Below are 13,281 nucleotides of genomic sequence, written 5' to 3' on the forward strand. Positions count from 1 at the left end.
CCTCTGGGCTCTTACGCAATCTATGCAACACTCTCTCGCTTTCCATTCTACCCTCTGGTCCGACACACACTGCTTGACACACCTTGGATGTTTGCACCTCTCAGACATCCCCCTCTCTAACCCGCTCACCTCTCCCCTCTCCTCTCACCTGAAACTTCTAGCACCTTCAGCAAAGCCTACCCAAGCACTGCCATGTTCCTTCTCAGTAATTTGGCCTATGAAGCGAATGTCAGTGGACGCCTTTGCCTCTACTTTCTCTGCTCCTCCTACTCCTGCAGCTGACTCGCTCTCAGACCGCCCTCTCCCACCTGCATATTTCTATCTCCAAAGCTCTGGACATCCTTGCCCCTGTCATGAGAATCCGTCTGAAGCCTACCTCCAAGTGCAACTCTTGGTAGGATTCAACCCCACTGCCCAGAAGCACAAGTGCAGGATGGCTGAGAGGAAGTGGAAGGCTTCTGGCGCATCCTTTGATAAACTGGACTTCCGCCTGCTCCAAAGGCAATACAGACTCTGTCCTCTCCAAGAAGAGGGTCAATAACCAAGCCTGCGTCTCTGCGGCCTCTAACAACACAGACTCTTTCAAATCTGCAAGTAGCTGGCCAATCCTACTGCAGTTTCCACTTTGCCTGTTCCCTCCAAGGCTCTCTGTAAGGCTCTGGCCTCTCATTTCACCACTAAAACTCAGGACATATTGTCGTCGCTTTCCTTTTCCTCTCCCTCTCTCAGGCCCCCTTTGGCCGCCTCTCCCTCTCCTCTTCCCTTTTGCTCCATCGTTCAGACAACACCTGATGATGCCTCTAGACCAGTCCGATCTATGACAGTATTGTACAAACAGGCGCTCGCCTGCTCCTCCAGAATCATCAAGGACCACATTGCCACTCTTGCACAAGCCTTGGCCGATTTCTGCAATCACTCTTTCGCCACTGATCTTACCCCTCTGTCCTCAAGCACTCCCTTGTGCACCCCCTCCTAAAAAAGCCCTCTGCCGATCGTACATGTCTGGCAAACTATCGCCCAATTTCTAGCACTCCTTTCCTGGGCCAACTACTGGAAAAGCTGGACATCTCTCAGCTTAGCCTCCACCCTGAATTTGTTGGTTGCCTCCATGACCATCAGTCTGGCTTCAAAGCAGCTGGCGGCATGGAAACTGCTCTCCTAAACACCTGTGAAGATCTGCTTTCTAACCTAGACTGCAATTCTCCCTTTGTCCTCCTCATCCTTGGCCGTTCCTCCGCTTTCGACATGGTCAAACAGTCCAACCTGATCAACAGACTCTGTGTGAACCTGGGCATCACGGATCAGGCCCTGGCATGGCTAACCTCTTCCTCCCAGGTCCAACTTCGGTCCTTTCTCTCCACCACCTCTCTCTACACATGAATCCCCCAAGGCTCTATCCTCTCACTGTCTTCAATATCTATCTGGCCCCTTTGGCCCACCTGATCGCCACCTTCTCATCTAACATTCAGTGTTATGTGGATGACACTCAGCTTTCTTTCAGGCTTCCCTCAGCCTCCTCTCCTCCCTCGCTCTTTCCTGTCAATCTGACATTCAGGATTGGTGCGCCTCCAACGATCTTTGCCTTAATGCCAGTAAGAGTAAGGCAGAGATCCTTCTCATTGGGTCCCCTGCTCTCACTTTCCCTCTTTCACTCTGGCCACCCTCTTTGGGCCCTCTACCCTCACCTTCCTGTGAGGCAAAAAACCATGGTGTCATCTTCGATTCCACTCTTTCCTACTCTCCTCATATCACAGACCTTGCCAAAAAGGGTACTTCCAGCTCAGAGGTATTCTACCTTTTCTCACTTTGTCTCTGAAGCTCACTGTCTCCAGACACCTGGTTCTCTCCAGGCTGGACTACTGCAACCGCCTCTTTCTCAATCTGTCTACCTCTACTCTTCGCCCCCTGCATCTAATACAGAACAGGACTGTGAGACTTATCCTTGGCCTCAAGCCCGGTGGCTGCAAGGATCAAGTTCAAGACCCTCTGCATCGTCCACAAGGCTTTCCGAGGCCGGGGCCTGCACTACATCCAACTCTCTCTACTGAAATACCTTCCTTCTAGAGCCCTTCGCTCTGCTACCTCCAACTCTCTGAGGGTCAGGGGCTTCTCCAGACAGAGATTGGGGGGCAGATCTCTCTCCTCTGCAGGTGCCTCCCTCTGGAACAGTCTCTCTGCCCCTCTCAGACTTGAGCCGGACCACCTGAAGTTCTGGAAGCAGCCCAAGACTCCCTTTCTACTCTGCCTTCTATCCCTTTCTAATTTACCGTCTGCTGTGCTGACTGGTTGCTTGGATCGCTTAGAGTCTCACTGGTACCAGGCTCCTCCACAGCCAGTCTTCCTTTGCTCTACCTCCCGGCCTACTGCGCACTTAGGGGGTGTTAACTGTAACCCCCACAGCCCCCTGCCTCCTTTCCCAGAGCCACGCTCCCCTGGCTGCACTTACTTGGAGGCATGCTGCCCTGATTGCACCCCCCGTTTTCCTTGCCCTTGCACCCCCCCTCCTTCCCCTTTTATTGTCACACTTGCATGATCCGAATGACACAAGGTCTAGTAGGATCGTTTGTCTTGTGGCGCCTAGAAACACTTGAGTACTGACTGGCGCATTATGAATGCCATATCATATCACAGTGAATTACCAATGTATGAGAGACCTTACCCATGGATGAGGGCAAGGGTCAAAACCTTTAGGGATAATGAAGACTATAATGCCCCTGTGCTTTTCGGTTTAAAGTCTATACCTCCGGCATTCCGTTTTTTTTAAACTAGAACTCTAAAAGTTAAGTAGACTTTGAATAAGACAGCACACCATGCTTTTTCATATAGTTAACAGTTTACTATTTATTTGTATAGACGACAAAAAATATTTCTGAACTTGGAATGCAAAAACTGATTTAGTAGGTGAAATAACTTCACATCTCAAACACTTTTCAAATACATTTCAATAGATCTCAAATATAGGAAATGTGCATCTATAATGGTAAGTTTAAAAAACCTATTCGATTTATAACATCGAATACCTACTTTGAAAAACGGATGGACTGCATTCTGGCTGTTTAAGTCTGTGGGAATCACTTATTAAGTACTTCTAACCAATGTCAACCCATTTAAGCGAACAGCATATCAGGTCAGAGAAGGGCTGTGACAAATTGCCCAAGATTGATGTCAGGACAAATGTCAAGAACAACTAACACGACGGGCCCACGAAAAGCAAGTACATTTGCTAGCATTCGGAGCCCAATCATATTAGGTTAACTGTAATGTATGGTATCAGTAGGAGTCCCTACAGTGGAATTACCTCAACATTTAGCCAGAATGCAGCCCATTGTATATGTTTTGCATTAATACACGAAGTCTTAGCATTGACTTGGTACAAAAATATGCTAATTATGACTAGGTCAAATCTGACCAACAATTTCAGTCATACAGTAATGGGCACCAGTAATTAAGCAAAGTAAAAAGAAAGGCTTTCATAAAATCAGGTCCATTTGGTTTCGTTGTAGTTTTGTTAGCCTCCACCACCAGCACAATGTAAAAGAAACAAGCCAACGATGGGTAAAACCTTTTGCTAGCCTTGTCACACGTCTTTGGCCAGAAATGTTTTTGCTATCAAAAGCAGGCCATCATAAAAGACATCCATTTTACTTCAGAATACAAGTGTAGCCCTAAAAGAAAACATAATTTCCTCATATCCATTGCCCATTCAAATAGTTCCATGTAGGAAGTGGCAAAGATTCATCAAGGGATGGCTTGTAGAAGGAGGGAAATAGTTGGCGCTGCATGCTGTTACGCTTGATAAACAGAGGAAAAATGTCCACCAGTACAAAAATGAGCAAATATATATACATTAGTTGTTTAAGACTACGAAACCCCCTTGCGGATCCTTATCGATGCATATTTTACAAATTATTTCCCCCCCCCCCCCAAGAGTGAGCTAGTTCTACAGGAGTTGAACAAAAGTGAGGGCTCGTAAGTCGGACAGAAGAATGGGGAATAGTAAGTCGGACAGAAGAATGGGGAGTATAGGTTGGAAAAACAAGTAAAAAGTAACAAGGACATGAGATCTACAGACTTAAATGGAACTCAGATGCTGAGGAGGAGGAGACTGTAGTGGACTCAAGACAGACCAATTCTATCTTGCGTATTCACTACTGTGTGAGTGACAAAGGTCTCCAAAGCTGGTTCATAGGTTGATGAGCAAAAACAAAGAAAGGCTTTAACCTGAGCAATCGATTGACCTGACCAACCAGTACATGGAAGTTCAATGGGTTCTGGATTAATCTTCTGGCTCTACAAAGAAGCAAATCCTTTGTTATTGATTCACAATGCAAAGACACGTGTTGGGTCATGTTTTTGTGGAGGAAGAGTGACAATGATTTTGTAAAAGTTACATTTTTAAGTAATTATCATGAAGTCATTGAAGCAGCCAGAAATTACCTCGTAACTTCTGTATAGGAAATGTGTAATGGCACAGATTAGTATCAAACGTGCAAGACATTTTATGAAGCCACTTTAAAATCCTCAATGATATGTGGAAGAATCACTTGCAAAAAGATGTGATAATGATTAAAAAGAGAACTAATACTCTTCAATGTATGGCTTTTTTTGGTCTGCAGTTTGAAGATTTCTAAAAAGATGTTACAATATAATACTACTCGAATCAAATACATTTTCCAGGCATTTTGTTTCAAGTTTGTTGTTTTAACAAGACAAGTAGTTGGTCTTGTGCAGTATTTATACACAAAACAAATTCCACTTTAAATGAGGTTTTCTTTGCGGGTTTTATCATCCAACATCACAAACATGGAAGCAATCGGTCTGTTTCCCCTTTTCCATTTATCCTGACATTTTTTGATAGTTGTCAAAGAAATTCTGCTTAATAAATTAATGTTTTAAACTGTTGTGACAAGATGATGTTGATTTGCACAAGGAGGTCACAACTAAACCGCTGCTTAGATCCAAATTCCTTCCTTCTTTTTCCTACACAAACAAAAATGAAAATTAAATGAGTGCCATTTCAAACAAGATGACAAATTCCATATATCCTTTAGTACGTCTATCACAATCTGCCAAAATGGCAAAAGATTAAAGCAGAAATAATATCGCAAAAACAAAGGCAAAACATTCAGAAGTTCTTTTGAAGCTCTACTACCAGCTTCTTTACATGATTGTTGTATGAGGATCTGACCGTGGGTTTTAAGCCAAACTCCAAATGTGTTTTGGTAAAACAGACACGCATGCAACTTTTCCCCACTCATGTAACATGAAAGCCTTAAGACATCTCGGTTACTTTTATGCAAGTGCAGTAAAAGGACAGCAGTTTACCAATGGGCAGGCTAAAAGCTGCTACTTAGTACCAGTATCAGTTATTCTGCTGGCGATTCATTGCAAGTTGTTTGTGGTGGAGGGGATTGCACATATATTGTAGTATAAGGTTTATGAACTCTGTGGTGAGAGGGTTGAAGCTAGCACAACGGGAGGGCCTCTGACTAACACCAATCCAAGAAACTTCTACAAAATGATGCGAGATATGGGATTTGAAATATGAACTCTCAGTATAAGTGGATGTGCACTCATCTTCAAGGAGATTCGTTTGCATGGGGAAGCAGCTACATACACTCCTGTCGAAAACGCGTGTGGTGCTTGCTCCCCTGTTGTCCAGGCAAAGCTGCAAAATATCACTCAATAATTGTTCTGGTGGTCAGGCACATTCTCAATGAGTTGCCATTAGAGAAAAAACAGCAGTGGCTCAACATTAGCGGGGTTGGATATAATATAACAAAAAATGGGAAGCAAGGGATACCTACACACAATGGAAAGTGAAACAACTGCTTTACACAATTTAAGAAACCTGAAATTGATAAATGTGCAAATTATAATTGGCGGATCCACCATTGACAGTGGCAAGTTATCACTGCAATGTCAGATTGCATTAAGAGTAGGTAAAGCATTAAGTGTATGGAGGACAGTGCACGAGGTGATGTCGGTGTGCAGAGGAGTGCTGGTGGAGTTGTGTGTCGGTCCAGTGGGTAGGGTGCATGCATGTGTGCGGAGAGGGATCTGGGGGCTGTCTGTAAGGAGTTCTTGAGTGGTATACGTAGATCTGTGTATGTGTTCGAGCATGTGTAGTGCTTGAGTTGTGGAAGTCCTGATGTGCTTTTTGTGCGTAGCGAAATGATGTGGCAGTTGTGTGGTGATGGGGCTTGTTTGTGCGAGTACACATGGATGCAGTGCTAAAAGCTACCTGTGCAGTACTAAACAGGTATATACTGCCCACACTAAAGCCAACATTAATGGCTCCATCACTGGTGTTTTTGTGAAGTGAAAATACCCTCATACACGCCTATCTGCTTAAAAACAATTCATGGAAAAAGTGGCTGTATATAAACTCTCCATTGTAAGAGCATCATTTCAAGTGCTTATACCGTTTTTTGTGTTTGATGAATTTCACAGAAATGTCAAAAGAAAAGAAAAAATACAGCCACCTCTGAATTGCTTTCAAAAGTTATGTTAATTACCATTGAAAAGAGTTCTAATGGAGGTTTCCCAAAAAGTGCATTTCCCATGCAATTTATCATAGGCCAGTTTTCCTCGTATATAGCAAAAACAGCTGTAGTTTCTGGACAGACCTGTGCAAGAAGTGGGCACATCTGGTAATACTTTGCAATCAACCGGTTTGGTTGAAATCCATCCAACACTTTTTTCCACAAATATGCGACAACGGCCTTAAATTTGCAAAATCGAGGAAGAGAAACCTGGGTCCTCGAGGATAATTTGCAGATCAAATTAATCATAATCAAGCAATGTGACTGGCTTAAACCAGGCTTTATATATGTGCGTGGCCACATCTTGGATCAAGATCATTTGCTGAAAAAAACATTTAAAATTGGGATATAACCGCTCCTCCTGGGGCATGCCCTGACTCTGGAGATGGCAAGGGCGTGCAGCAAATGGGTGTAAAAAATCCACTTCTAGAAAAAAAACAAAATCGCTAAATCTGGAAGCAAGGTTCACAGACTTGTGGTCGGGTCCACTGATCTAAGGGGACACGGCTATTAAAATGACTGCATCTCCTGACAACCACAGTGAAAAATGAACCAAAACAGTCAATTTTGGGAGGCTTAAAATGTTGGCCCCTGTGGACAGAAATGCATAATACTTTACAGAATGCATACACAGCCACTATTTTGGAGAAGGTTTGTAATATTCTATGCAGAGAGGAAGTAAAGTTACAAGGAGTACATTTCTCTTTGAATTCTGCCCCTGCGGCTGGAACATAAAACCTTTCAGAAGCTCTGCCCAGTCGGATTCTTTTTGGAAAGTTTTGTGAATTTCCTTCCCATGGTGGGGGAAATGGTGGCATTAAAGCATGGCTCAAGGCCAGTGGAGTAACTTTGCTGAAAATGTTGGGGGGGACAGAGGCGGGGTGGAGGGAGGTCGAATGGTGGCTCTTATGGATCGTTTCAGACAAATTGTTTGAAAGAATTTGGTCGAATGGTAGATTTAACTGAATTCGGTCACCACCCTTAGTTTGAAGCCGAAGATACCGAACATGAAGAGCTGTGGTTGCGTGGGGTATCCCCGCTCCCCATGTTAGGTATTTTTGGCTTTGGCGGTTGCAGGGGTGTCCCCCACTTCCTCAGCATTAGTGGCAGGGGACGCAACAAAAAAAGGAGGAAAAAGGGACCTTGCAAGCGTCAGATCCAACCTGCGTTAGATGTATAGATGGATCTGACGCTGCAGGGTACAGGAGAGGCGGCTGATGGAGAAAAGGTAAGTAGGGGGTTATGGGTGTACTGGCAGTTTGGGGGGACATGGGTTTGTTTAAACGTATTTGCAGCTAAAATGACAATGGTCAATTCCGCCGTGATTTTGTAACTTGGTCAAACAACCAAAATCTTTGAGGGATAACACTAAACTACACCTGAAGAGTCCATTGTTGACGCTCTTTTATAACTTTCATAAGACTGGTGGCATATTTTTTAAATTCAATTGGCCCCACACACATCTTCAGCCGGCCTGCCATGCACCCAGCGACACAACATAACATTCACAAACTTAATTCCAATAGAAAGAAGAAAATCCCTCACACTTCTCGCTTGGTAAATGCAGCTCTACAACATGTTTTACAAAAGATTATTCCGTTTCAGTAACGCTTGAGTTAAAAGTCATATAGTCTTAAGTGGGCTTGTTAAGTCCAGTTTATTTTCTTGTGCAAAAGACCAGCTAACACGTGTTTCGACATGTCTTTTTCAAGGCTATTCAATTCTTGATGCATTACCAGATTTGATACTTGAAGCGTCCTGTCAGGAATCATCTCCAAAACTACCATCGACGTATGTCAGGTCCCTCACCCTATCCGGCCTGACTCAAAGTCAGCAGCCAGGGTGCTGAACTGGGTGTTGCAGGGCCTGGCGCCTGTGCTGCCACACTAGCAGCAGCACTTCCAGGGGCCGCAGCGCAGAGAATCGCTTTCCGGCTTTGTGTTCATGCGACACACAGACAGGAACTAGGAAGCTCATTCAGCTTGCTGGTTTCTGTCTGGAGGTGCAGGGGGGCCACAATCGTCACATTCAGGGCAGTGGGATGCCCTGCGTCTGGAGGTGCGTGAGTGCGAGGTCGATGTTACATGAGACGTGGCCCGGTGGCATTTGAAAGCAGAGCAGGGGTACTTTGTTTTGTTTTTTTAATAATTTTTAATTGTGTTTGTGTTTGTTTGTTGGGGGGCTGGGCTGCTGGCTGACACTAGTGAGGGAGCGTGTCATACTGGACAATGTGAGCAGAGCTCCCAGTACACATTAAGGCCCCATGTATGAAGACACACAAACAATAACAAATGGTGCATTCTCTGTGGCAAGCCACAGCTCTACAACGCCTCTAAAATTAGTCCTGCCACTTTTCAGATGCTACTAAAGCACCACCATCCTAATTTCAAAATGAAGTTGGCGAAAGGTGCACCCTCCCCAAGTAGAGTGGAAAGAGTCAAGCTGAGAAAACCTGTGACCCAAAACTGTCGTACTCTGCAAATTCTGTGAAATGAAGTGGAGTGCTATACGCCTTCCAAACATGGTGAACTTTTGTTAAGCAGTTTTTGCTCTCTGTGCATAAAAGGAACCATATGGGATTTTGTGTTAAAAGCACACGTTTAAGAGCCCTTCCCCTGCCACCAAAAATAATCTTCACCAAACTGGCAAAAAGTATTTCGAGTTTTGCAGACACTTTTTAAGGACGGTTTGGTGCAAATGAGTAAATGAGTGTCATGGTTCAGGTTACAGGCCACCAAAAACTGCTTCACTTACCAAAACTGCTTCACTTACCAAACTAAGCAGGGGAGTATCCAGCATTGTAAGAGTGTGTGTGTGGGGTGTGTGGGAGGGGAGTGAGCACCAAAATGCAGTGTGTGGAATTCCACATGGTCGAATTGGCCCTCCCAAACCGCACACCCCTGGCCCAATCTACTTTTTTTGGAAACAATAGTGGAAGATGGCATTTTAACACACAACAAAAACAATAAAACTGCAGGATCATTCAAGATGCACAAAACTCATCTATTAGAACTCTGTCCAAGCCCTCTGAAGCAAAATACATGCAAACTTCCTAATTATTATATGGATTGCACCAAAAGAAATGACTTCACAGAAAAGGACATTGAAAGGCGCATCATCAGTCTTTGATACTTGGAGGCACCATGGAAGTGACTTTAGAATAAGTTGCCATAAATAAGCCAAGTGACAAATAACTTTGTGGTGCAAAATACCTAAATTGCACTATAGTTATATGTGGAGCAACTCTATAGTCATTAGGCTTTTCCATTATAATACCATGATATATTAACATAAGCTTTGAAGTGAATGCCAATCCCTTGCAGAGCTGCAGAAACGGCACACTGTGATTAAATGATTTGTTCAGGATCACACACTTGGTTAAATGGTGAAACTGGGATGTGGACAATGTAAGCGACCGCGCACATATTTCCAGGTTTAGTTAATATAGAGATTTATTAAGGGTTTGCTTTACATTTCATGTGCTTAAATAATTATTTATAGCAATGCCTTGGAAACAAACCACATTACATAATAAACTAGCCTTTCATAGTAAACTAACCATACACTATATTCATTGTCATAGAAATCTGTTGAGTAATGGGAGTATGGCTTAAATAATAATAGCAACATGTAGATTAAAGTGAGCCTGACAAATCCCTGTTTTTTGAAAGCATAGTCATTATTTCATGAAGCATGCAACATTATGCACCCTCCTCACTTCTGATCACTCCCTCCCATTCACATTTCTAAAGGGACAAAAGTCCCTGCTAATAGTACCCCCTCCCTCCCATCAGTGCCTTATGACCCACATTTGAATGCTCTGTTGATACAGAGCAACGTGAGGACCCCCCATTCCCTCCCTCCAAAAGATGGGGGGGACTAAAAGGCATTCCACAGAAGTTGGAGGGGACCAAACCCTCTGTCCCCCCCTATAATTACGCCCATGCTCAAGGCTCTCCTCCATGCACAGTATAAATTGTGCATGACCACACGTCACTGTTGTTGGGACTGCAGTGCCAGGGGCAAAGTCAAAGTCCAAGCCCTAGGCACAGTGCTGACGGGTCATGTGCCAGTCACTATGTGGATGTTTTCCTGAAGCCTCTGGCAAATCAGAGTTTCTGCTGGGAATGGCCACAGGCTATATGCCTATTGGGGACTTTGAATGTATTTATGGTGCTCCTGACATTATCGAAGGCACAGTGTCCATGCCCAGTTAGCACTGTTGGTGTGTTCACGGTGGTTGTGGCATGGCTTCAGACGTGTTTATGGTGCCTGGGACATGGTCTAATGCCGTGGTCTGGGTACAGTGTCCACTGGGAATGCAGGCCATGTCCTGTGGGCATATGGAGGCACTCTGAAGTTCCTGGAGCATAACTAAAGGCTATGCCCTGTCTCGTTGGCCAGGAAATGGCATGACATGGGCACAGTCTCTGAGGTGGTCGGGCCATGGCCAAAGGCCTTAACGTGAGCATAGCGTCCATTGGGCATGGCCTGCAGCCAGTTACGTGCGAAAGATGTGCACAACAAATTGCTGAAAGCCATGCATGGTGTCGACTGGGCATATTCGCGTAGATCATTAAACAAAACACCACATTCACACAAAAACGTTAACATTTATATTTAACATTCTGTAATAATAAACTTGTTTGCAGGTCAAAATAAACACATACATTCACAGCTGATCTACAGACAGGACATGAGGAATAAAATCAGAAAAGGGAGAACTGGTAGCACCCCAGACTGCTTACACTGAGTTTTACTTTTGATTTGATGGCCAACACAAAATAAAGCCCAAATAATTATAATATAAATAGATTTTAAAAAAGCACATAATATTGCGCTTCACACCGACCTCATGTTTCTAAATGCTGTAGTAACAGGTTTTATTAATACCACATTTAGTGGTTCTCAATGTACTGATCTTGGAACCAAGAGCAATACTAATATATAAACGTCCATGTACTGCAAAGGGACCAATAGGGCTTCCTTGGTATTCAGTGTCTCCTTATGGTATTTCTTCTTTTGGGATGAAATAGTTTACGGTACCTGTGGGTGTAAAGGGGCACCTTTGGTTCTATGGTTGGAATCATGACTGATTTTCCCTGCTGGATCATCTCTCTGAGAAAGAGAATCCATGCCAAAGGATTACTAGTGACACCATGCACATTGGGTACTTCCAAGCCTGAAGGTTTGGAACAAACGGTTACATTTCTGATTCTGAACTTTCTTTTGGTTTCTTTGAGATTCATTGGATACAAAAGGACTGGCCTAACAACGGAACATCCATGGTAAGTGACGTCGCAGAGCAGAGCACAGAACAGCTGAGCTGTGGAATGCTGTGAGGTCTCAGAGACCGGCATGAACAGCCCCTCCTGAGAAGTACACAGTGATGACAGTGCTGGCTCAAATCCCAAGGCTACCAGAGGCTGCTCTCAGAAACAGCCTGCAGTTACAAAATGTACTTTCTTCCCCCTGTTCGGTGAAATGACCTGTTTGTTATGATACGTGCTGTTAATGGGTGGAGAATAGATCTAGCTTCTCCATTGTACATAAGGATGAGCCAGGGTTGGGAGGGGCAGAGCAGAATGCAGCCATCCTATGCACTGGTGTGTGTTTGCATTACAGCGCTTTCCACCCCACTTCTGGTCTCTTGTGTACTATTTGTGTCAGAGTGCCTGGAATGCAGGAGGTGGCGTGAATGAGCACTGGTAACAGGGAGAGCAGGATGAGCCTTTAACACAAACAACGCCTGAACAGTCCCCCAGGATGTCCACAAGTTGGACTAACAGTGTTTGGCCTGATACCAACAGACCCTTCAGCCACCCACATGGAGACCAGAACAGATTTCCTTCACCCCAAGGGTAAAATTCCATCAGTTGAGGATGAATACCACCTTCGCTTCAGGTACCGGCCTCTTCCTTTAGACTGCATAGGTTGGAGCGGGCTCTTGAGGAACTGAGGAGCAAATTTAGCACAGAAGATGGGATTGCACAAGCAAATACAGCAAGCTAAATGCGGGTTGGGCACCAAGAAAACACATACTCCAGACAAAGGCTTTGGCTTAAAACCTATAACATATGGCATGAGACTCAACAGTAAAGAGGCAAAAGGAAAACTAGTACCAAAGACAATTAGAATTAAAATTACTATTTTAAAATTGAAAATAAATCCTGTGAGGCAAAGTCTTGCACATCTAAAGGAAAAACACTTATAAAAATAGGTAATAAGAAAGACAAATTTAGAAGGGGATAAATGCGTTCTTGCCAGAGAAAAGATCCGTTTTCTGACATGGGCTCCTGCACTAGTACGGTTTCCAACGACAGGAAGCAGAGCAATGGGTCCTGTGTCGCAATTTTACTCTTACAATTGAAATGCAGCTTCTAGCAAATAAATTGTAGAAGGATCCTAAACTGGAAGCGTGCATTTTCGACACATACAGAAGATCAATACTGGCGAAATATCCCAGGAGTACATTTCAGTCCATTCATTATAACAGATTCGTAGCGAAACACACCAACATAGGTTTAGTCTCACAGAAACCACTACAGTACAAACAAACAGGATAGGGCAGACTTGCACATCAACTTTAAGAAGACTGAAAACAAAATGAGTTTCAACTGCCATTTTCAAAAGTAAAACTACAGAGCAGGCAACGCCCTGTTAGTTTTCTCTATCATCGTCTAATACCTAGGCAGAATCAAATACATTACTTTTAGTTCAACGTGCAGCGTAAGTG

General features: G+C 44.0%; 1 protein-coding gene across 3 annotated transcripts in view; it reads right to left on the bottom strand.

Moving 5' to 3' along the window:
* Positions 1–2,814: 2,814 nt before the first annotated feature.
* Positions 2,815–13,281, bottom strand: part of ARL2BP (ARF like GTPase 2 binding protein) — a 412,008-nt gene continuing 401,541 nt past the window's right edge. For 2 of the 3 annotated variants that reach the window (XM_069653370.1, XM_069653353.1), the window contains one exon: positions 2,815–4,980. In XM_069653370.1, coding sequence (XP_069509471.1) covers positions 4,885–4,980 — 96 coding nt within the window. In that variant the 3' untranslated portion in view covers positions 2,815–4,884. The remainder of the gene's footprint in view (positions 4,981–13,281) is intronic. The other variant, XM_069653360.1, reaches the window with a different exon arrangement.

The sequence above is a fragment of the Ambystoma mexicanum genome, chromosome 1p, assembly GCF_040938575.1.
Source record: "Ambystoma mexicanum isolate Mex_15411 chromosome 1p, UKY_AmexF1_1, whole genome shotgun sequence".
Classification (NCBI taxonomy): Eukaryota; Metazoa; Chordata; class Amphibia; order Caudata; family Ambystomatidae; genus Ambystoma; species Ambystoma mexicanum.